The sequence below is a fragment of the Pristiophorus japonicus genome, chromosome 19, assembly GCF_044704955.1.
Source record: "Pristiophorus japonicus isolate sPriJap1 chromosome 19, sPriJap1.hap1, whole genome shotgun sequence".
Lineage (NCBI taxonomy): Eukaryota > Metazoa > Chordata > Chondrichthyes > Pristiophoridae > Pristiophorus > Pristiophorus japonicus.
In genome coordinates, this window is record NC_091995.1 from 75,835,988 (window position 1) to 75,856,683 (window position 20,696).

The following is a 20,696-nucleotide window of genomic DNA, read 5'->3' on the forward strand; positions in this document are numbered from 1 at the left end:
GCACCTCAGCTAGTCCCACTCCCCACACCCTTTCCCCGTAGCCCTGCAAAATCCTTTCCTTCAGGTACTTATCCAATTCACTTTTGAAGGCTATTATTCAACCTGTCTCCACCACCCTATCGGGCAATGCATTCCAAATCCGAACCACTCGTTGCGTTAAAAAGTTTCCCCTCATGTTGCCTCCGATTCTTTTGTCAATCACCTTAAATCTGGGCCCTCTGGTTATCAGCTATTGCAAACAGCTTCCCCTTATTTCTTCTATCTGAACCCCTCATGAATTTAAACATCTCGATCAAATCGTCTCTCAACCTGTTCTGCTCCAAGGAGAACAACCCCAGCTTCTCCAGACTATCCACGTAACGGAAATCCCTCATCCCTGGAACCACTCAAGTAAATCTTTTCTGCCCCTTCTCCAAGGCCTTCACGTGTTTCCCAAAGTACGGTGCCCAGAATTGGACATAATACTCCAAGCTTTGCCTTTTCTCTTCAGGTGCTGACTAACTTGCTCTGTTTTTATATCAGAATATATTAAGATTCTTCTTACTTTCATCTTCAGATGGGTCGTCCTGTTCCTTCGAATCGGGTACTGCTCCTGGTTTGCCTTTCGTTACACGTTTTACCAACACCAGTTTTTTCCCTGAAAGGGTTAAATGACAATCGTTATGTTTCTGTTGCCCCTCATTGTAACAGGCAGTCTTACACTATTGCCGGGCCCTCTGATCCCAATACATGATCTTCCACAGTCAACAGCATCAATACCCGCCCTCCTGTATGGCTCAGAGACATGGACCATGTACAGTAGACACCTCAAGTTGCTGGAGAAATACCACCAATAATGCCTCCGCAGGATCCTACAAATCCCCTGGGAGGACAGGCGCACCAACATTAGCGTCCTCGACCAGGCCAACATCCCCAGCATTGAAGCATTGACCACACTTGATCAGCTCCGCTGGGCAGGCCACATTGTTTGCATGGCAGACACGAGACTCCCAAAGCAAGCGCTCTACTCGGAACTCCTTCACGGCAAAGGAGCCAAAGATGGGCAGAGGAAGCGTTACAGGGATACCCTCAAAGCCTCCCTGATAAAGTGTAACATCCCCACCGACACCTGGGAGTTCCTGGCCAAAGACCGCCCTAAGTGGAGGAAGTGCATCCGGGAGGGCGCTGAGCACCTCGAGTCTCATCGCCGAAAGCATGCAGAAATCAAGCGCAGGCAGCGGAAGGAGTGTGCGGCAAACCAGACTCCCCACCCACCCTTTCCTCCAACGACTATCTGTCCCACCTGTGACAGAGGCTGTGGTTCTCGTATTGAACTGTTCAGCCACCCAAGAACTCATTTTTAGAGTGGAAGCAAGTCTTCCTCGATTCCGAGGGACTGCTATGATGATGACGACAAATATAAGCCTACCGCCTCTTCGTATTCAGTCACCCTGTTCAGGACACGCTGTACTCCCCAGTCCCTTGAATTACCTCGGTGATCTTGGGGTCAGCCCCAGTATCAGCTGTGACTCAGTGGGCAGCACCCTCGCCTCCGAGTCAAAAGGTTGTGGGTTCAAGTCCCACTCCAGAGACTCGTGCACAAATCCAGGCTGACACTCCCAGTGCAGTGCTGAGAGAGTGCCGTCTTTCGGATGTGACGTTAAACCGAGGCCCCGTCTGCCCTCTCAGGTGGACGCAAAAGATTCCCTGGCACTATTTTGAAGAAGAGCAGGGGCGTTCTCCCCGGTGTCCTGGCCAATATTTATCCCTCAATCAACGTAACAAAAACAGATTATCTGGTCATTATCGCATTGCTATTTACGGGAGCTTGCTGTGCGCAAATTGGTTGCCGCGTTTTTTATATAACAACAGTGACTACACTTCAAAAAGTACTTCATTAGCTGTAAAGCGCTTTGGGACGTCTGGTGGTTATGAAAGGCACTATATAAATGCAAGTATTTCTTTCGTTACCACACTTACAATGTAGCCTTCAAACACTTGGCTCAGCACCGGTTAAATCTTTTTCAAATTGACGGATTTTTTCCATCCAGAAGAGATGTTCAGTATCTCTGCTTTGCAACAGACTGTTGGAGGAGGCTTACAGAGAGCAAGTCCTGCAAATGCATGTGAAGGCTCCCATCTACTGAATAATATATAAAAGATGGGTCTACAGGAGAGCAAGGATGCCAGACAGTGTATAAACACAAGTCTATAAGAACAACTGAGGCAGCGGACAGTATATAAATGAGAGACTGGAGGCACCAGTTAGTACATAAAACACAGGGCAGTAATGGTCTGAATTCACCCTCCCGAAACCTGGGGGAAGTATAGAGTCCTTACTACTTACCAACTCACTAAATATATTCAAAAAGGAGTTAGATGTAGTCCTTAGTACTAGGGGGACCAAGGGGTATGGCGAGAAAGCAGGAATGGGATACTGAAGTTGCATGTTCAGCCATGAACTCATTGAATGGCGGTGCAGGCTCGAAGGGCCGAATGGCTTACTCCAGCACCTATTTTCTATGTTTCGATGTCCTACGCCCCAGCCCTGATGACATTTTCTCAGCTATCCCGTTACGTGATTTTCCGTGTGCTACGCCCCACCTTCCAAAGCAGCAAATGGGCAACTGATAGCTGGGTGTTCGCTCTTGGTTTCTCCCGGTGAAGATCAGTAACTGTGGTCGGAGGACTGCAGGGGCTCGAAATTGCCCTCTGCCCGCTTGGGGCGGATAATTCGCATTCTGTGATGAATTACCGCCCGAGTCGATGGGGCGGGCTACAGAGGGAAATTGCCCTCTTTTCTCCCCCAAAAATTATCGGGGTGGTTTTTGGGGTGGCAGAGGGGCAGGAGTGGGGACACGAGGCGGGCAGTGCATCGTGCTGATGCTTATTAAAATGGAGAAAGATTGCAAAGTGCCGCAGTGCAACGGGACCTGGGGGTCCTGGTGCATGAAACACAAAAGGATAGTATGCAGGTACAGCAAATGATCAGGAAGGCCAATGGTGTCTTGGCCTTTATTGCAAAGGAGATGGAGTATAAAAGCAGGGAAGTCTTGCTATAACTATAAAAGGTATTGGTGAGGCCACACCTGGAATACTGCGTGCAGTTTTGGTTTCCATATTTACGAAGGGATATACTTGCTTTGGAGGCAGTTCAGAGAAGGTTCACTAGGTTGATTCTGGGGATGAGGGTGTTGACTTATGAGGAAAGGTTGAGTAGGTTGGGCCTCTACTCATTGGAATTCAGAAGAATGAGAGGTGATCTTATCAAAACATATAAGATTATGAGGGGGTTTGACAAGGTGGATACAGAGAGGATGTTTCCACTGATGGGGGAGACTAGAACTAGAGGGATGATCTTAGAATAAGGGGCCGCCCATTTAAAACTGAGATGAGGAGAAATTTCTTCTCTCAGAGGGTTGAAAATCTGTGGAATTCACTGCCTCACGAGAGCTGTGGAAGCTGGGTCATTGAATAAATTTAAGTCAGAAATAGTGTGTATCTTGAGCGATAAGGGGTTATGGGGAGCGGGTGGGGAAGTGGAGCTGAGTCCGTGATCAGATCAGCCATGATCTTATTGCATGGCGGAGCAGGCTCGAGGGGCCATATGGCCTACTCCTGTTCCTATTTCTTGTGTAAGGGAGGGATGCTGCAAGGCCCATGTCGAGCCCACTGGGTCACCAGGGAGGGTTTTGGCTGGGCCGGTGGCCCGGTACCCAAGAGGGGGTGCAGGGCTGCCTCTTGGAGGCCTGACCGAACTCGTGGCTGCCATTGTCGAGCCGACTTCAGAGTCGGCCATCAATTAAAATAAAATGGCGGCCTCGGCAGGGCTCCGCTCCCAAGGGGTAATTTCCCGTTTATAGAGGCGGCAACGGGCCTTAAGGAAGGGGCAATTTTTGCCCTAGTTGTTTCCCATGGTGAAGATCAGTAACTATGGTCTGAGCACTGTGGCTGAATCTCACGGTGAAGATCAGTAACTGTTGTCTGTGGGTGTATCTCACAGTGAAGAGCAGTAACTATGGTCTGTGGGTGTATCTCACGGTGAAGATCAGTAACTGTGGTCTGTGGGTGTATCTCACGGTGAAGATCAGTAACTATGGTCTGAGCACTGTGGCTGAATCTCACGGTGAAGAGCAGTAACTATGGTCTGTGGGTGTATCTCACGGTGAAGATCAGTAACTATGGTCTGAGCACTGTGGGTGTATCTCATGGTGAAGATCAGTAACTGTGGTCTGTGGGTGTATCTCACGGTGAAGAGCAGTAACTGTGGTCGGACGGACTATCGGCAGGAACCCACGTCCTGCCCCCTCATGATTCAGCACCTTAGGACTCCAACATACTGCACCACTGTGCTACACACAGCAACCACACAATCTTAAGAGGCAACTTATTGAACAGCTCAATTAAAAATAGCAGCGGATTTCCTGTGGTGTTACAGTAAATCAGATGACACATTGTTCGAGAAGGACAGGAGAATTATACCATGTAAAACACAACATATTATTCTGCTCAGGAGGAGCTGGACCCCTTTAAACCCACAAAGGTGAATTGTTAAGCAAACACACATTTGGTCGTTCCTATTTGCTCGGAGAATTCTGCTGGTTGGAATGGGAGCAGGAGGAGGCCATTCAGCCCCTCGACTCCATTCCGCCATTCGATGAGACCGTGGCTGATCTGTATCTGAACTCCACCTGCCCACCTTGGTTCCGTAACCCTCAACACCCTCACCCAACAAAAACCCATCAAGCTCTTGTCAAGCTGTAGGTCAGAAGCGCCCAGCATGTTAAGATTATCTTGCACCTGAAAGAGTGTACCATCTGGAGTGAAACATCTGGATGAGCTAGACAAATCATTTTTAATACATTAGCATATTTACATCGGATTACATGGGACATACGGCACAGAAACAGGCCATTCGGCCCAACTAGTCCATAGGGAGTTTATGCTCCACTCGAGCCTCCTCCCCTCTTTCCTCATCTAAATCTATCAGCATAACCCTCTATTCCCTTCTCCCTCGTGTGCTTGTCCAGCCTCCCCTTTAAATACATCGATACTATTCCCCTCAACCACTCCCTGTGGTAGTGAGTTCCACATTCTCACCACTCTCTGGGTAAAGAATTTCCCCCCTGAATTCCCTATTGGGTTTCTTGGTGACTATCTTATATTGATGGCCTCTAGTTATGCTCTTCCCCACAAGTGGAAACATTCTCTCTGTATCCACTCGATCAAAACCTTATTTTGAAGACCTCTTATTAGGTCACCTCTCAGCCTTCTTTCCTCCTCCCCCCCCCCCCCCCCCCCCCCCCAAGAGAAAAGAGACCCAGCCTGTTCATCCTTTCCCGATACATATACCCTCACGTTTCGGGTATCATCCTTGCAAATCAACGATGCCTTGTAGGCCAAATGTCACTAACTGCTCAACAATTCCATTGAAGTTACTCAATTCCCTGTAAACAGAAAGGACACTGGCTTTACTTCTTGTGCCGGGTAGAGGTTGGGGAATCAACGTCAGGGAAAATAGCAGCACAAAGTTAGCTCTCCTCACAACGAGCTGCCTGCAGCCCAGCAGCGGAAGACGCAGCCTCATGGCCAGAAGCAAAGAATCTGAAAGCACACCAGATGTATAGATGCTGAGGAACAATACGCCTGGAAGTATCGGATAACGATGCTGATAGCTCCCAAATGGGGCGAAGAAATGAAGGTACGACTGGTGTCAAACAGTGAAATAACTCAGCGAGAGAGAGCGTTCCACTCCATAAAGCTCCAGGGACAGCATTCAGGTTAAAGCTCGGCAAATAAAGGCTGCAACTTGCATTTCTACGGTGCCGTTAAACGTGAACAAACGTCCCAAAGTGCTTCACAGAAGCGAAACCAGACACAATTAGGCACAGAGCCAAAGGATGTGGTATTGGGAGAGGCAACTAAATGTTTGGTAGGTGGGTTTTAAGGAGGGTTTTAAAGGAGGAAGGAGTAGAGAGGTTTAGGGAGGGAATTCTAGAGCTTAGGGCCCAGGCAGCTGAAGGCACGGCCACCGATGGTGAGACCAAAGGTTATTAGGATACACAAGATGCTAGAGATGGAGGAACGCAGAGTTCTCTGAGGGATAAGAACAGAAATAAAGCAGGAGGAGGCCATTCGGCCCCTCGAGCCTGCTCCGCCATTCAATAAGATCATGGCTGATCTGATCTCGGCCTCAACTCCACTTCCCATAACCCTTGACTCCCTTATCGTTCAAAAATATGTCTACCACCACCGTAAATATATCACAGACCCAACCTCCACAGATATCTGAGGCAGAGAATTCCACAGATTAATGACCCTCAGAGAAGAAATTGCTCCTCATTGTAGAATGTAGGACTGGGAAGTTTTGGATGAGCTGAAGTTTACGTAGGTGGGAGGCCAGCCAAGAGAGCGCGGGAATAGTTGACTCCGGAGGTGAGAAAGGCCTGGACTAAGCATTCGGCAGCAGATGGGCTGAGGCAGGAAATGTTATGGAGGAGGAAGCGGGTGGACTCTGGTGGGGGGGGGGGGGGGGGAGGGGGTTAAAGTTCAGAGGTCAAGTCGGACGCCAAGATTGAGAACAGTCGGTACCAACCTCAGACGATGGAGGGGGAGGAGACAGAGTTTGTGGCAGGGGCTGAAGATGACGACTTCAATCTTCCTAAAGTAGACCACAGAGCGACTGTGGTTGCAAGGCATTCCTTGCTCTGGAAAACAGTTCTTCATGGTGCTGGTGAGACCCGCAGGATGGGGTGCTGCCGATCTGGAGCTAGAGCAGTACAGACTGAGGAAAGGCTCGAAGGGATACTGAAAGGGTTAGCACTGAGCCTTGTGTCGTTAGCCCACATAGGGGTAAAGGACACAAGGCAAAATAATATAAGAGAGTCTTCGAATACACAGACACAAGGAATAGCTCAAAACTCAAACTCCCACATTCACTCCCTCCACCACCGGCGCCCCCTGGCTGCAGTGTGCACCATCTACAAGATGCACTGCAGCAACTCGCCAAGGCTTCTTCAGCAGCACCTCCCAAACCCGCGACCTCTACCCCCTAGAAGGACAAGGGCAGCAGGCGCAGGGGAACACCACCACCTCCAAGTGCTCCTCCAAGTCACACACCATCCTGGCTTGGAAATATATCGGCCGTCACTTCATCGTCGCTGGGTCAAAATCCTGGAACTCCCTCCCTAACAGCACTGTGGGAGCACCTTCATCACACGGACTGCAGCGGTTCAAGAAGGTGGCTCACCACCACCTTCTCGAGGGGCAATAAAGGATGGGCAATAAATGCTAGTCTTGCCAGCGATGCCCACCTCCTGGAACGAATTTTAAAAAAAGGGATGCAAGGTAGTGTTCTCCAGTATTTGGGAAAAGAGAGAGTCCACTGAACAAATAGAGGATGCAATTGAGTAGCTGGCAACCTGGGATCAGAAGCAACAAACCTTACCCTCACAGTTTGCTCCACAAAGAACAGGAAAGTTATTTTAATGGGAGTTTCAACCAACCCGATATAAATTGGAACAACCCAAGCGGTCTAGCGTCAAGGGTTGGTAAATGACTGCTTCATGAGTCATAGCATGAGGGAAGTTACCGAACGCAGAGACCTGGCATTTATAAGTGACCTAGATACTATGATGACGATGAAATATTGTACCGGAAACGGAAGTCACTGCACCCCTGGGGTGGGGGGGGGTGGGGGGGAGGATAGTGACCACAGAGTGATCAAGATCAACATGACCCAGGATCCAATTAAAACCACCAAAAGTAACCTTTCTAAACTTTAAACAGGCTAAATTCAAAGATGAGAGAACATTTTAAACCAATGGATTACAAGACTATGACTAGTACCATTTCTGTAGAAGACAAATGGAATGCTTTGTGGACAGACACGACAAGATCAGAAAGCTTTGATATTTTAAAAAATATATAAATTCTTGGGATTTCTTGGAGTGGTTAAAAGGAAGAAGAAAGACTTGCATTTATATAGCGCCTTTCTTGACCACCGGACGTCTCAAAGCGCTTTATAGCCAATGAAGTACTTTTGAAGTGTCGTCGCTGATGTAACGTGCTTAAGGCGAATAGCAGAAATGTATTTACAGGGAAACTAGAGACGTACATGAGGGGGAAAGGAATAGAGGGATATGTTGATGGGGTGAGATGGAGAGGGGTGGCAGGAGGCTGGTGTGGAGCATAAACACCGGCACGGACCAGTTGGGCCGAACGGCCCGTTTCTGTGCTTGTCTGTGTAACACCTGCCGGGTGGAGAGGACACAAGAAAATAGACTGCAATTTTAAAAATTCGTTCCAGGATATGGGCATCACTGGCAAGAGCGGCATTTATTGCCCATCCCTAATCGCCCCTTGAGAAGGTGGTGGTGAGCCGCCTTCTTGAGCCGCTGCAGTCCGTGTGGTTAAGGTGCTCCCACAGTGCTGTTAGGGAGGGAGTTCCAGGATCTTGACCCGGTGACGATGAAGGAACGGCCGAGATATTCCCAAGTCGGGATGGTGTGTGACTCGGAGGGGAACGTGGAGATGGCGGTGCTCCCATGCGCCTGCTGCCCTTGTCGTTCTAGGTGGTAGAGGTCACGGGTTTGGGAGGCGCTGCTGAAGAAGCCTTGGCGAGTTGCTGCAGTGCATCTTGTAGATGGTACACCCTGCAGCCAGGGGGCGCCGGTGGTGGAGGGAGTGAATGTCGAAGGTGGTGGATGGGGTGCCAATCAAATGGGCTTCTTGTCCTGGATAAAAAATAAAGCAAGGCTACCGCCACCATCTCCACCCCGGTTTAATTTCACAGAGGTAGTCCGTTTCATATGCACAACTCCTTTATCCAACCAAAGGATAAAGGAGTTGTGCATATGAAACGGACTTTCCATCTGCAGCAAGTTCAACTCCCTCAAGTCCAAGCAGCGTGTCTGTTGAGGATGAAACACCTCCAGAAGGATTACGTTGTCTCTGTCCTCCCAGCTTTCTGTTACTACAGGCCGAGCTCTGGACTGTAGAGGCTAGTTGTGACAAACATCAGACAGTCAAACCCCAAGAACCTCCATGCCTGCATGGCTCATCCAATTTATTAATGGTCACGCTGAGCAAAGTTCACTCAGCTCAGTTGCACGGTATAAAGTCCAATGCTTGCAACATTTTTTTGCCCAAATTAATCGGATGTGGGCATCGCTGGCAAGGCCAGCGTTTATTGCCCATCCCTAATTGAGAAGGTGATGGTGAGTGGCTTGCTGGGCCATTTCAAAGGGTTGGTCTGGAGTCAGGTATAGGCCAAACGGGTAAGTACGGCAGATTTCCTTCCCTAAAGACAGGGTTTTACGATAATCCGGTAGTTTCATTACTGGCACTAGCTTTTTATTCCAGATTTATTTAATTAACGGAATTTAAATTCCTCAGTTGCCGTGGTAGGATTTGAACTTGTGTCTCTCACATCATTAGTCCAGACCCCTGGATTCTGAGTTCAGAAACATAACCACTTCATAACATAAGTACACCATGTTTTAATTATAAAATATAACAGAGTCAACGTTGCCAAACTAATTTCATTAAAGAGACGCTCGCTGTTGGAAAATGTCTGTGAGAAAACAGGGAAAGGTTCGTTGTTAACAGGACCAGTGTGTGACCCGGGACATCGGGAAATTTGGGGTGAGCTGGCTGTCCTATGAGGAGAGACTGAGTAGATTGGGCCTATACTCTCTGGGGTTTAGAAGAATGAAGATGATCTCATTGAAACATACAAGATTCTGAAGGGCATTGACAGGGTAGATGCTGAGAGGTTGTTTCACCTGGTTGGAGAGTCTAGAACTAGGGGGCACAGTCTCAGGATAAGGGGTCGGCCATTTATGACTGAGATGAAGAAGAATTTCTTCACTCAGAAGGTTGAGAATCTTAAGCAAAATAATTATTTAATATTTCGCTTTAGTATTTACCAGGGAGGTAGAACAGGTGAACATGACATTGGATGGAGAGATTAGTAATAAGATAAGCACATTTAAAATAAAAAGAGGGGTTTAGGGAGATTTGAAGCTGACTTAATTTGTGAAACAGTGTGCTCTCCATACTCCATTATGATTTGCATGGGTATGGTGGTTATGTCACTAGATTAGTAATTCAGAGGCCTGGAGTAATAATCCAGGATTGGCTAACTAACAGAGCACAGAGAGTCAGGATAAATGGTTCATTCTCGGGTTGGTAACCAGTAACTAGTGGGGTGCCGCAGGGATCAGTGCTGGGACCCCAACTATTTACAATCTATATTAACGACTTGGAAGAAGGGACTGAGTGTAACATAGCCAAGTTTGCTGCCGATACAAAGATGGGAGGAAAAGCAATGTGTGAGGAGGACACAACAAATCTGAAAAAGGACATAGGCAGGCTAAGTGAGTGGACAAAAATTTGGCAGATGGAGTATAATGTTGGAAAGTGTGAGGTCATGCACTTTGGCAGAAAAAAATCAAAGAGCGAGTTATTATTTAAATGGAGAAAGATTGCAAAGTGCTGCAGTACAGCGAGACCTGGGTGTACTTGCGCATGAAATACAAAAGGATAGTATGCAGGTACAGCAAGTGATCAGGAAGGCCAATGGTATATTGGACTTTATTGCAAAGGGGATGGAGTATAAAAGCAGGTAAGTCTTGCTACGGCTATATAAGGTATTGGTGAGGCCACACCTGGAATACTGCGTCGAGTTTAGGTTTTCATAGTTCTGAAAGGATATACTTGCTTTGGAGGCAGTTCAGAGAGGGTTCACCGGGGATGAGGGGGTTGACTTATGAGGAAAGGTTGAGTAGGTTGGGTCTCGACTCATTCGAATTCAGAAGAATGAGAGGCGATCTTATCGAAACGTATAAGATTATGAGGGGGCTTGACAAGGTGGATGCAGAGAGGATGTTTCCACTGATAGGGGAGACTAGAACTAGAGGGCATAATCTTAGAATAAGGGTCCACCCATTTAAAACGGAGATGAGGTGAAATTTCTTCTCTCAGAGGGTTGTAAATCTGTGGAATTCACTGCCTCAGAGAGCTGTGAAAGCTGGGACATTGAATAAATTTAAGACAGAAATAGACAGTTTCTTAAACGATAAGGGGATAAGGGATTATGGAGAGCGGGCAGGGAAGAGGAGCCGATTCCATGATCAGATCAGCCATGATCTTATTGAATGGCGGAGCAGGCTCGAGGGACCGTATGGCCTACTCCTGTTCCTATTTCTTATGTTCTTATATTAAATAAACTAATCAAACTCATCATCATAGGCGGGTCCTCGAACGAGGATGACTTGCTTCCACGAGTTCACAGATGTTTTAATGAAGGACCCGATGTTCCAGTCCTGAACTCCAGTTGAGGGGGTGGAAGATGCCTGTGCGTGGATTTTATTAATGTGTGGTGGCCGTTGCACACCAGCCACCACACGGGCTCGACAGAGCTAGGTCTTGGTCCAGTGGCAAGGGTTAACAAGATTGGAGACCTGCTCTGCTGCACGGACCTAGTGCGCACACATATCACAGTGGGCTGGCCCTTATGTACTAAATGTATGCCTCTTTCCTTGCCCTAAAATTGTTCCCTTGTGGCTTTATTCATCCATGGGAGTCTCATTCATGTTTAGTTTGTTCTTTTCTTTTAGTGGAATATATTATTCCTGCACTCTGTTGAACACTGTTTTACATGTTTCCCATTGTTGTTCTACATCGCTGTTTGCCAATATTGTTGCCCATTTTATTTTCCAAAGTTCTTTTCTCAGCCCCTCAAAATCAGCTTTCCTCCAATCTATTCACCTGGTTTTCGTCACTTACCATCTTATAGCGTATTGTATTATGGTCACTATTGCCGAGATGCTCTTCTACTTTTACTTCTCTTATCTACTCTGGTTCATTCCCCATTTCTAGATCAGACAGCCAATCCTCCCTTGGTGGGCTTTTTACATATTGGGTTAGAAAAAAGTCCTGCACACATTGTAGGAAATCAATTCCCTTATCCCCTTTACCCAATTCTCCTGTCCTCTTAATATCGGGGTAATTAAAATCCCCCATGATTATTTTTCTATGTTTTTTACTCATTTCCCTAATTTGTCTGCATGTTTCTTCCTCCACCTCCCTTCCACTATTAGCTGGTCTGTAGACTACCCCTATCAGTGTGATTGATCCTTTTATGTGCCAAAAATTCCGGCCTTGCAAATGCCGGTTTTCGGGGCGGGATGCGCATGTGCCGAAAAGCGGCTTTTCCGATTGGTCAAGATTTCTCAACAGATCCTCCACATCCCCGGGAGAAGGACATCCGCGTGGGAGAGATTGGACTATTTGCCCAACTCGTGCCCAGTGAATGTTCTTCAAACCTTTACGCCTGGTAAAAGCAGGCGCATAGCTTACTTTTGCCAGCGCAAGAGTTTTAAAACATATAAAATGAAATGTAATCATTCATTAAAAACCCTGTCCATTAAAGTAAGTTTATTTTTAACCATATTAAAACACAAAAAAATTCCAAAAAATATTTTTTTTTCTAAAACATTTAATTTTAAATATGTAGTTTTTAAAAAATTTATTATGCTGCGTTTCTTGTTTTAGGAGGGTTGTCTAATGGATGGTAATGGGATCTCGCACAAATGGAGATCCCAATATCAAGGAGAATACTACCACGTGATTGGTGGACCAGGCCCACATGATTCCAGCATTTCCCTACGTACAGGGAATTCATCTCCCTATACGCTGAGCATTGAAGGGTCCGACCAGAATCGAAAGGTGCCTCCATGACCACCAGGTATTTTCGCAAAAAATGTTCGGGTCAGAGGCGTTCGTCCGAAGGAAGCCTCCAACCGCAATTTCCCCCCCATTATCTTTTATCTCGATCCATATGGATTCTATTTTTGTCTCGCTGAGAGCTGCGTCACTTTTTTTCTACTCACAGCCATTACCCATTATATACTCCACATATCTGCTTTAACTAAACAGCAAGATTCTCAAAGTAAATAGGAGGCTTATCCACTAATGTACATTCAATCATTTGTCAGAGGAATGTGGGCATAACTGGCAAGGTCAGCATTTATTGCCCATCCCTAATTGCCCAAGAGAACAAGGTGGTTAGCCACCATTTCAGAGAGCAGTTAAGAGTCAACCACATTGTTGTGGGTCTGGAGTCACATGGAGTAACCAGGTAAGGACGGCAGATTTCCTTCTCTGAAGGACATTAGTGAACCAGATGGGTTTTTACAACAAGTGCTGAGACTAGTCTTTTATTCCAAATTTATTTATTAACTGAATTTAAATTTCCCAGCTGCCGTGGTGGGATTTGAACTTGTCGCCAGATCATTAGCCCAGGTTTCTCGATTACACTCCAGTGACACAACCACTATGCTACCCGTTCTCCGATAGTCTTCTGCATGGTACCTTGCCACTGGGTTTCTGAATTTCCATGTACAACACCTCCACTGCAATTCCAGCATGCTTCATCTCTGTAACCTCTTCAAAGGATGAGCAGATTTGTCAATCAGTCCTTTCTGAAATCAGTTTCGAATTATTATCCCTTCATCTAGATATTTCGCAATTTCAACTTTGAAGATTCCAAATTTTTCCCTACCACAGGCAATGAACTAACTGGCCTGTAATTATCAGAGTTAGCTCATGGTCGCTGGGCTGTGCGCTAAAATCATTTAAATTAGCAGGCAGCACAAATTAACATGCTGCCTGCGGTTTTGAAAAGGGCGCAAGGAAAGTTCGCCCTGCGGTGCCCTCGACTGTTTTCAGGCCGTATTAAATTTTCCGGTTATTAGTGTCGAGAACTTGTTCATCATTCTTCCTCCTCCTTACTCAGAATTAATCTTAAGGTTGACTTTCTGATTGGAATGCAGTGACAATGCACCCTTAAGTACATGAGCCCCGGAAATTGGTGCAGTCCCAGCCTGCACGACCACAGCAGGAGGGGTGAAGGAGCGGCAAGAATCCATACCTCTTCAAAGGATGAGCAGATTTGTCAATCAGACCAGGGCCCAAGAGAGGCGTGAATCTGGGGCCCAGAAGAGGCGAGGGCCCAGGGACAGCACGGGGCCAGCCCACACTGCGATATGTGCAACAGCCACCCCACGTTAAAAAAATCCAAGCACAGGCATCTTCCGCCCTTCAACATGTAGTTCAGGATCTGGACTTTTAGGTCCTTCACTGAAACACCTGGGAACTCATCCCTTTTTGGCGTGGAAGCAAGTCATCCTCGCTTCGAGGGACCGCCTCTGATGGTGACATGAATACATCTCGGCTCAGAAGCTCCTGGAGCAGACTTCATGAGATTTTATGAGATCTGCTCATAAATTATTGGCCGTGGACAGGACCACGGCCGGAATTTTCCGGGTTGGTAGCAGGCGCGATCAGTGGCGGTTTGGGTGGGAAACTGTTATTTTTGGCTGCACATTCCATCTCGCTCCCACGTGCTTTTCCCCCAGGCACGTCCGGCATTGGGAGACCCAATTGAGATGATTATGAGGTAGTTTACAGCCTTTTTTGACTTGCTTTTTAAATTTCCCTGCATGGCCACGGGATTCACGCAGCTCGGGAACCACGTCTGTCACCCTGGGGTGGGAGCTCCGTGGCCACCGATCCAACTGACTACCTGACAGCATCAAATGTACAGCAAAAGCTCCCACCCGACAGATGATCACTTTGCTCAGACAGAAGCTGGTGCTCAGTCCATTTCCAGCACAGATTCTGCAGCCAAGTCTCACCTCATTGGCAGAGCTCTCTCACCAGTGACAGAACGCCTCCGCCATCTGTACCTCACCCACCGTCCACCACACCAACATAGGTGCCGTCTATACTCCCTCACCCTGGTCCCCAGAATCAGACCACGACGAACCCAAACACCACCAGCACCAGGCGCACCAACATCACCAAACCTTCTCTGCAACCACCCGATGCTGCCCTGGACACAGGGCATCAGAGCAACCATGCACACCGCTGCCCGGGAGGCCAGGGATGGTCCCATCACTGCCAGACCCAGTCAACTCCACGCTGTACATCCACATGGCTGCCATACGATACGCCAGGCTGGCACCACAAAGCATCCCTACAGTGACCAAGCCACTCCCTTCACGCTCATTCCCACTGCGGGGGGGGGGGGGGGGGGGGGGGGGAAAGAGATGGGGTTAACGTTGTGTCTCACCCATTCACTGCAACTCACCAATCGACCTCCAAAGATGCACACAAATCCGTCCAAGACCGGAAAGTGTTGAAAATAAAGATTGCCCATGTTTGACAACACATGAACAGAAACTCAACAGAAACATTGCACAAACACGGCATTGTATGTTGCCAGTTGGCACGACTGGACCAGGAAGAGGGCGAGCGTGAGGGTTGGCCAGTGAGATGGGGATGCGACAATGGACATAGAGAGCGATGGGCCGACATGCAAGGCGTGAGTAAGGATGTACAGGAGTCGGTCAGGGAAGGCAGATAACTGGGGATGTGACAAGAGGCACAGAACGATGCAGTTGAGTGTGACTTTGTACTAACATTTACTGATCTAACGAGATCATTGAAACGTTTGCGGCACTGCACCCAGGCTCCCCCGAACACATCCCTGCAATCTGCAACCAGGCTGTCCCAATCTCCCGGGTAGCCCTCCGCCCTCCGCCCCCCCCCACCCCCACCATCAGAAGGGAAGAGAATACAACTCCTGTACAAAACCCTATTTATTTTGAAATAGCAGAGGCATTACTACACATATTTAATAATGCGTTAGAAAAAGGTGTAGTGCCAGAGGTCTGGTGGATAGCTGATGTAATACCTATATTTAAGAAGAGGGATATAGAACAGGTCCAGGGAATTATAGACCAATCAGCTTAACATCGGTGGTAGGAAAAATAATGGAATCCCTACTAAAGGAGAAAATAGTAGAACATCCAGAAACCAAAAATATAATAATGAATAGTCAGCCTGGATTTCAAAAGGGAAAGTCTTCCTTCACCAACCTCATTGAATTTTTTGAAGCGGTAACAGAGAGAGTAGACAAGGGTAATGCAGTCGATGTAATTTATCTAATTTTCAAAAGGCCTTCTGTAAGGTACCCCATAATAGACTGAGGAACAAGGTCAGAGAATGTGGAGTCAGGGGACAAGTAGCAGAATAGATAGCTAGCTGGCTTCAAGACAGAAAGCAGAGAGTAGGGGTAAAGGGTAGCTATTCACAGTGGCAGAAGGTGGGTAGTGGTGTTCCATAAGGATCAGTGCTGGGACCACTGTTCACAATTTATATCAACGATTTAGATTTTGGAATCAAAACCACACCTTCTAAATTTGCGGATAACACCAAATTGAAAGTGATAGTCAGTACTGAGGAGAACTGCAACAAATTACAGGAGGGCATTAATAAACTTGTAGAATGGACATATAATCGGCAAATGAAATTCAACACAACAACTTGTATCTATATAGCGCCTTTAACGTAGTGAAACATCCCAAGGCGCTTCACAGGAGCGTTATGAGATAGAAAATTTGACACCGAGCAACACAAGGAGAAATTAGGGCAGGTGACCAAAAACTTGGTCAAAAAGGCATGTTTGAGGCGGGCGGGGGGGGGGGGGGGGGCGGTCTTGAAGGGGGAAGGAGAGGCAGAGAGGTGGAGAAGAAGGAGGGAGTTCCAGAGCTTGGGGCCCAGGCAACAGAAGGCACGGCCACCAATGGTTGCGCGATTATAATTAGGGATGCTCAAGAGGGCAGAATTAGAGGAGCGCAGACATCTCGGGGGGGGGGGGGGGGGATTACAGAGATAGGGAGGGATGAGGCAATGGAGGGATTTCAAAACAGGAATGAGAATTTTGAAATCGAGCCATGGCTTAAGAGAGAGCTAACGTAGGTCAGCGAGCTCAGGGGTGATGGGTGATCGGGACTTGGTGCGATTTAGGACACGGGCAGCCGAGTTTTGGATCGCCTCTAGTTTAAGTAGGGTAGAAAGTGGGAGGCCAGCCAGATGTGTGTTGGAATAATCCAGTGTCAAGGTAACAAAGGCGTGGATGAGGGCTTCAGCAGGGGATGAGCGGATAAGCAAGGGCGGAGACGGGCGATGTTACGGAGGTGGAAATAGGCAGTCTTAGTTATGTCGCAGATATATGGTCGGAAGTTCATTTCAGGGTCAAACATGACACCAAGGTTGCAAACAGTCTGGTTCAGCCTCAGACAGAAGTTGGGGAGAGGGATGGAGCCGGTGGCTAGGGAACGGAGTTTGTGGCGGGGACCGAAAACAATGGCTTCGGCCTTCCCAATATTCAATTGGAGAAAATTTCTGCTGTCGGACAAGCAGTCTGACAATTGAGAGACCGAGGAGGGGTTGAGAGAAGTGGTGAAAGGTAGAGCTGCGTGTCATCAGCTTACATGTGGAAACTGCGCTGTGTTTTCGGATGATGTCGCCAAGGGGCAGCATGTAGTTGAGAAATAGGACAGGGATAGATCCTTGGGGGACACCAGAGGTAACGATATGGGGACGGTGTCATTGTAGCTACCTTGATTGAGCTCAGCGAGCTCAGCACAGAACCTGGCTTTTACGGCTCAGCCGAGACATTTTCAGGGCCATTAGCGAACCCCAGGTGAGGCAGGGTCGCCCAGCAACAGATAAATGTGAGGTATTGCATTTTGGTAGGAAGAATAGGGAAGTCGCCTATTATTTGGAGGGTGAGAGTCTGGGTGGGATAGAGGAACAAAGGGATCTCGGAGTACAAATACACAAATCACTAAATGTTGCGACACAGGTTAGCAAGGCCATAAAAAAAAAACAAGCACTAGGGTTTATTTCTAGAGAAATAGAATTGAAAATTAGGGAAGTTACGCTAAACCTGTATCGAACCTTGGTTAGACCACACTTGGATTACTGCGTACAGTTCTGGTCGCCATATTATAAATAGGATAGAGACGCACTGGAGAGGGTGCAGAGAAGATTTACAAGGACGATACCAGAAATATGAGGGTATATCTATCAGGAAAGGATAAACAGGCAGGGTCTCTCTTCTCTTGAAAAAAGGCTGAAGCAGACTGAATAGAGGTCTTTAAAATGATGAAAGGTTTTAGAATGGATAGAAAGAGAATGTTTCCACTTGTGGGGAAGAGCATAACTAGAGGCCATCAATATAAGATAGTCACCAAGAAATCCAATAGGGAATTCGGGGGGGAAATTCTTTACCCAGAGAGTGGTGAAAATGTGGAACTCGCTGCCACAGGGAATGGATGAAGCGAATAGTATTGATGCATTTAAGGGGAGGCTAGACAAGCATATGAGGGAGGAGGGAATAGAGGGTTATGCTGATAGAGTTAGATGAGGAAAGAGGGGAGGAGGCTCCAGCGGAGCATGGACTGGTTGGGCCGAATGGCTTGTTTCTGTGCCGTATATCCGATGAAAGGTTCATTATTAGCAGTGTCAGCGTGTGACCTATCGACCCAAGGGGAGAAATAAATAGACTTTGCAAAACAATTAACCCTCATCACCAAATTAATCCTTCTTGGTGCTAAAGCGAGGGACCAATGTCATTTTAGCCACCTTGACTGTGATCAGCGAACTCAGCTCTGGCCGCAGACTGAACCTGGGTTGTACCGCTCAGCCGAGACATTTTCAGGACCACTAGCGAAATCCAGGTGAGGCAGGGTCTGCTGGTCTCCTAGCAACAGGCAGGCCCTCAATGATGTAATCTTAAATAAGGCAAAGTCCGGTTACATACTTCGACACAAAAAGTAAGAAGAATGCAGGAGTGTCAGCTGTGGCTCAGTGCGCAGCACTCTCACCTCTGATTCAGAAGGCTGTGGGTTCAAGTCCCACTCCAGGGACTGTAGTACAAAAAATCCAGGCTGACACTCCCAGTGCAGTGCTGAGGGAGTGCTGCGCTGTCGGAGGCGCCGTCTTTTGGACGAGACGTTAAACCGAGGCCCCGTCTGCTCTCTCAAGTGGAAGTAAAAGATCCCACGGCAATATTTCGAAGAAGAGCAGGGGTGTTATCACCAGTGTCCTGGGCTAATATTTATCCCTCAATCAACATAACAAAAAAGCAGATTATCTGGCCGTCATCACATTGCTGTTTGTGGGAGCTTGCTGTGCACAAATTGGCTGCTGCGTTTCCCACATTACAACAGTGACTACACTCCAAAAGTACTTCATTGGCTGTAAAGCACTTTGAGACATCCCGTGGTCGTGAAAGGCGCTATATAAATCCAAATCTTTCTTTTTCTCTTATTTCACGAGAAAAATGCACCAATGAGAATTTCAACACAATGGGAGTAATTTTGCGGAGGAGGCACTAGTGTGGGGAACTTCACGTCTGGCGCAATGGATAATCCCAGGGTTCAGCCATTGAAGATCAGCGGTTTGAGTTTCTCCCGTACAGTTTAAGGCAGAGTCAGAAATCCCTTCACATGGACTATATGACCTGTGCTACCCTCGAGGACTGAGAGCCGTGTAATTCTTCAACCACCATAACCAGATATCGCATGTGGTTCTAACATCACATTCATGACTGGTCAAAGGAATAATCGCATTCGAAACAAATCGTCTATTTTTTTGAAAACACATTCAGATAGGTTAGGATTAACACGATAATCTTAAGGCTCAGTTAACAAAAACAGTAACACATGAACCCCTTTGTTTGAAAACTGCTGTAAAAAATAAAATCACTGTTATACTGGAGCTCTCCTATCCAGGGTAATCAACGGAATGATTGGCAGGTAAAGCCAGTTTGATAATGTAGCAGGTCATTTCTGATTTGGTTTGGTCTCCTAATCTGAGGAAGTATGTTCTTGCTATTGAGGGACTGCAGCGAAGGTTCACCAGACTGATTTCCGGGATGGCAGGGCTGACATATGAGGAAAGACTGGATCGGCTAGGCTTATATTCACTGAAATTTAGATGAATGGGAGGGGATCTCATAGAAACATATAAAATTCTGACGGGACTGGACAGGTTAGCTGCAGGAAGAATGTTCCCGATGTTGGAGAAGTCCAGAACCAGGGGTCACAGTCTAAGGATAAGGACACAGTCTTAGGACCGAGATGGAGAGAAACTTTTTCCACCCAGAGAATTGTGAACCTGTGGAATTCTCTACCACAGAAAGTTGTTGAGGCCAATTCGTTAGATATATTCAAAAGGGAGTTAGATGTGGCCCTTACGGCTAAAGGGATCAAGGGGTATGGAGAGAAAGCAGGAATGGGGTACTGAAGTTGCATGATCAGCCGTGATCATATTGAATGGTGGTGCAGGCTCGAAGGGCCGAATGGCCTACTCCTGCACCTATTTTCTACGTTTCTATTATTTGAGGGTGTGTGGAAATGGGGACTCGCATTTCTGGCTAACCCTATGCTCCAAAGGAGCTCTCAATTTTGCTCCTTCATTCTGAAAAAAAAAGAAGCATGTTCAGACTTACTTTTCTTGCCGTAGGGCTTCCTCTTTGGCTTGGTGACCTCTGCCGGTTTGCACACCGGTTTCTCAGGAGCTGTGCACAAAGTAAAACAGACAGAAATATTGATGTGCTGTGAATGAGATAAACGCACACCTATCCAAAGGCAGTCTGGAATGATAGTGGACAACAGACCCATTAGGACCACGAGCAAAGAACACGGGCAAGATCTTTAGGGGCTGAAATTGTCCACCGCCCGAAACGAGGCGCGCCGCCTGAACGGTGTTGATGTGTTCTGGCCGCCCCATACACCAGGGCGAGCTGACCGTCGAAATTCAGCAGTTTGGGGATTTTTTTCGGAGCGGGGCAGAAG

General features: G+C 47.4%; 1 protein-coding gene across 3 annotated transcripts in view; it reads right to left on the reverse strand.

The window, feature by feature from the left end:
* l3mbtl2 (L3MBTL histone methyl-lysine binding protein 2) overlaps positions 1–20,696 on the reverse strand; it is a 125,580-nt gene that overhangs the window by 33,139 nt on the left and 71,745 nt on the right. For all 3 annotated transcript variants that reach the window (XR_011587868.1, XM_070861644.1, XM_070861643.1), the window contains exons 15-16: positions 20,351–20,419; positions 545–637 (exon numbers count right to left, since the gene is read on the reverse strand). Coding sequence is in view for 2 of the 3 variants with exons in the window: in XM_070861644.1 (XP_070717745.1) it covers positions 545–637; positions 20,351–20,419 (162 nt within the window). In the remaining variant the exon portion in view is untranslated. The remainder of the gene's footprint in view (positions 1–544; positions 638–20,350; positions 20,420–20,696) is intronic.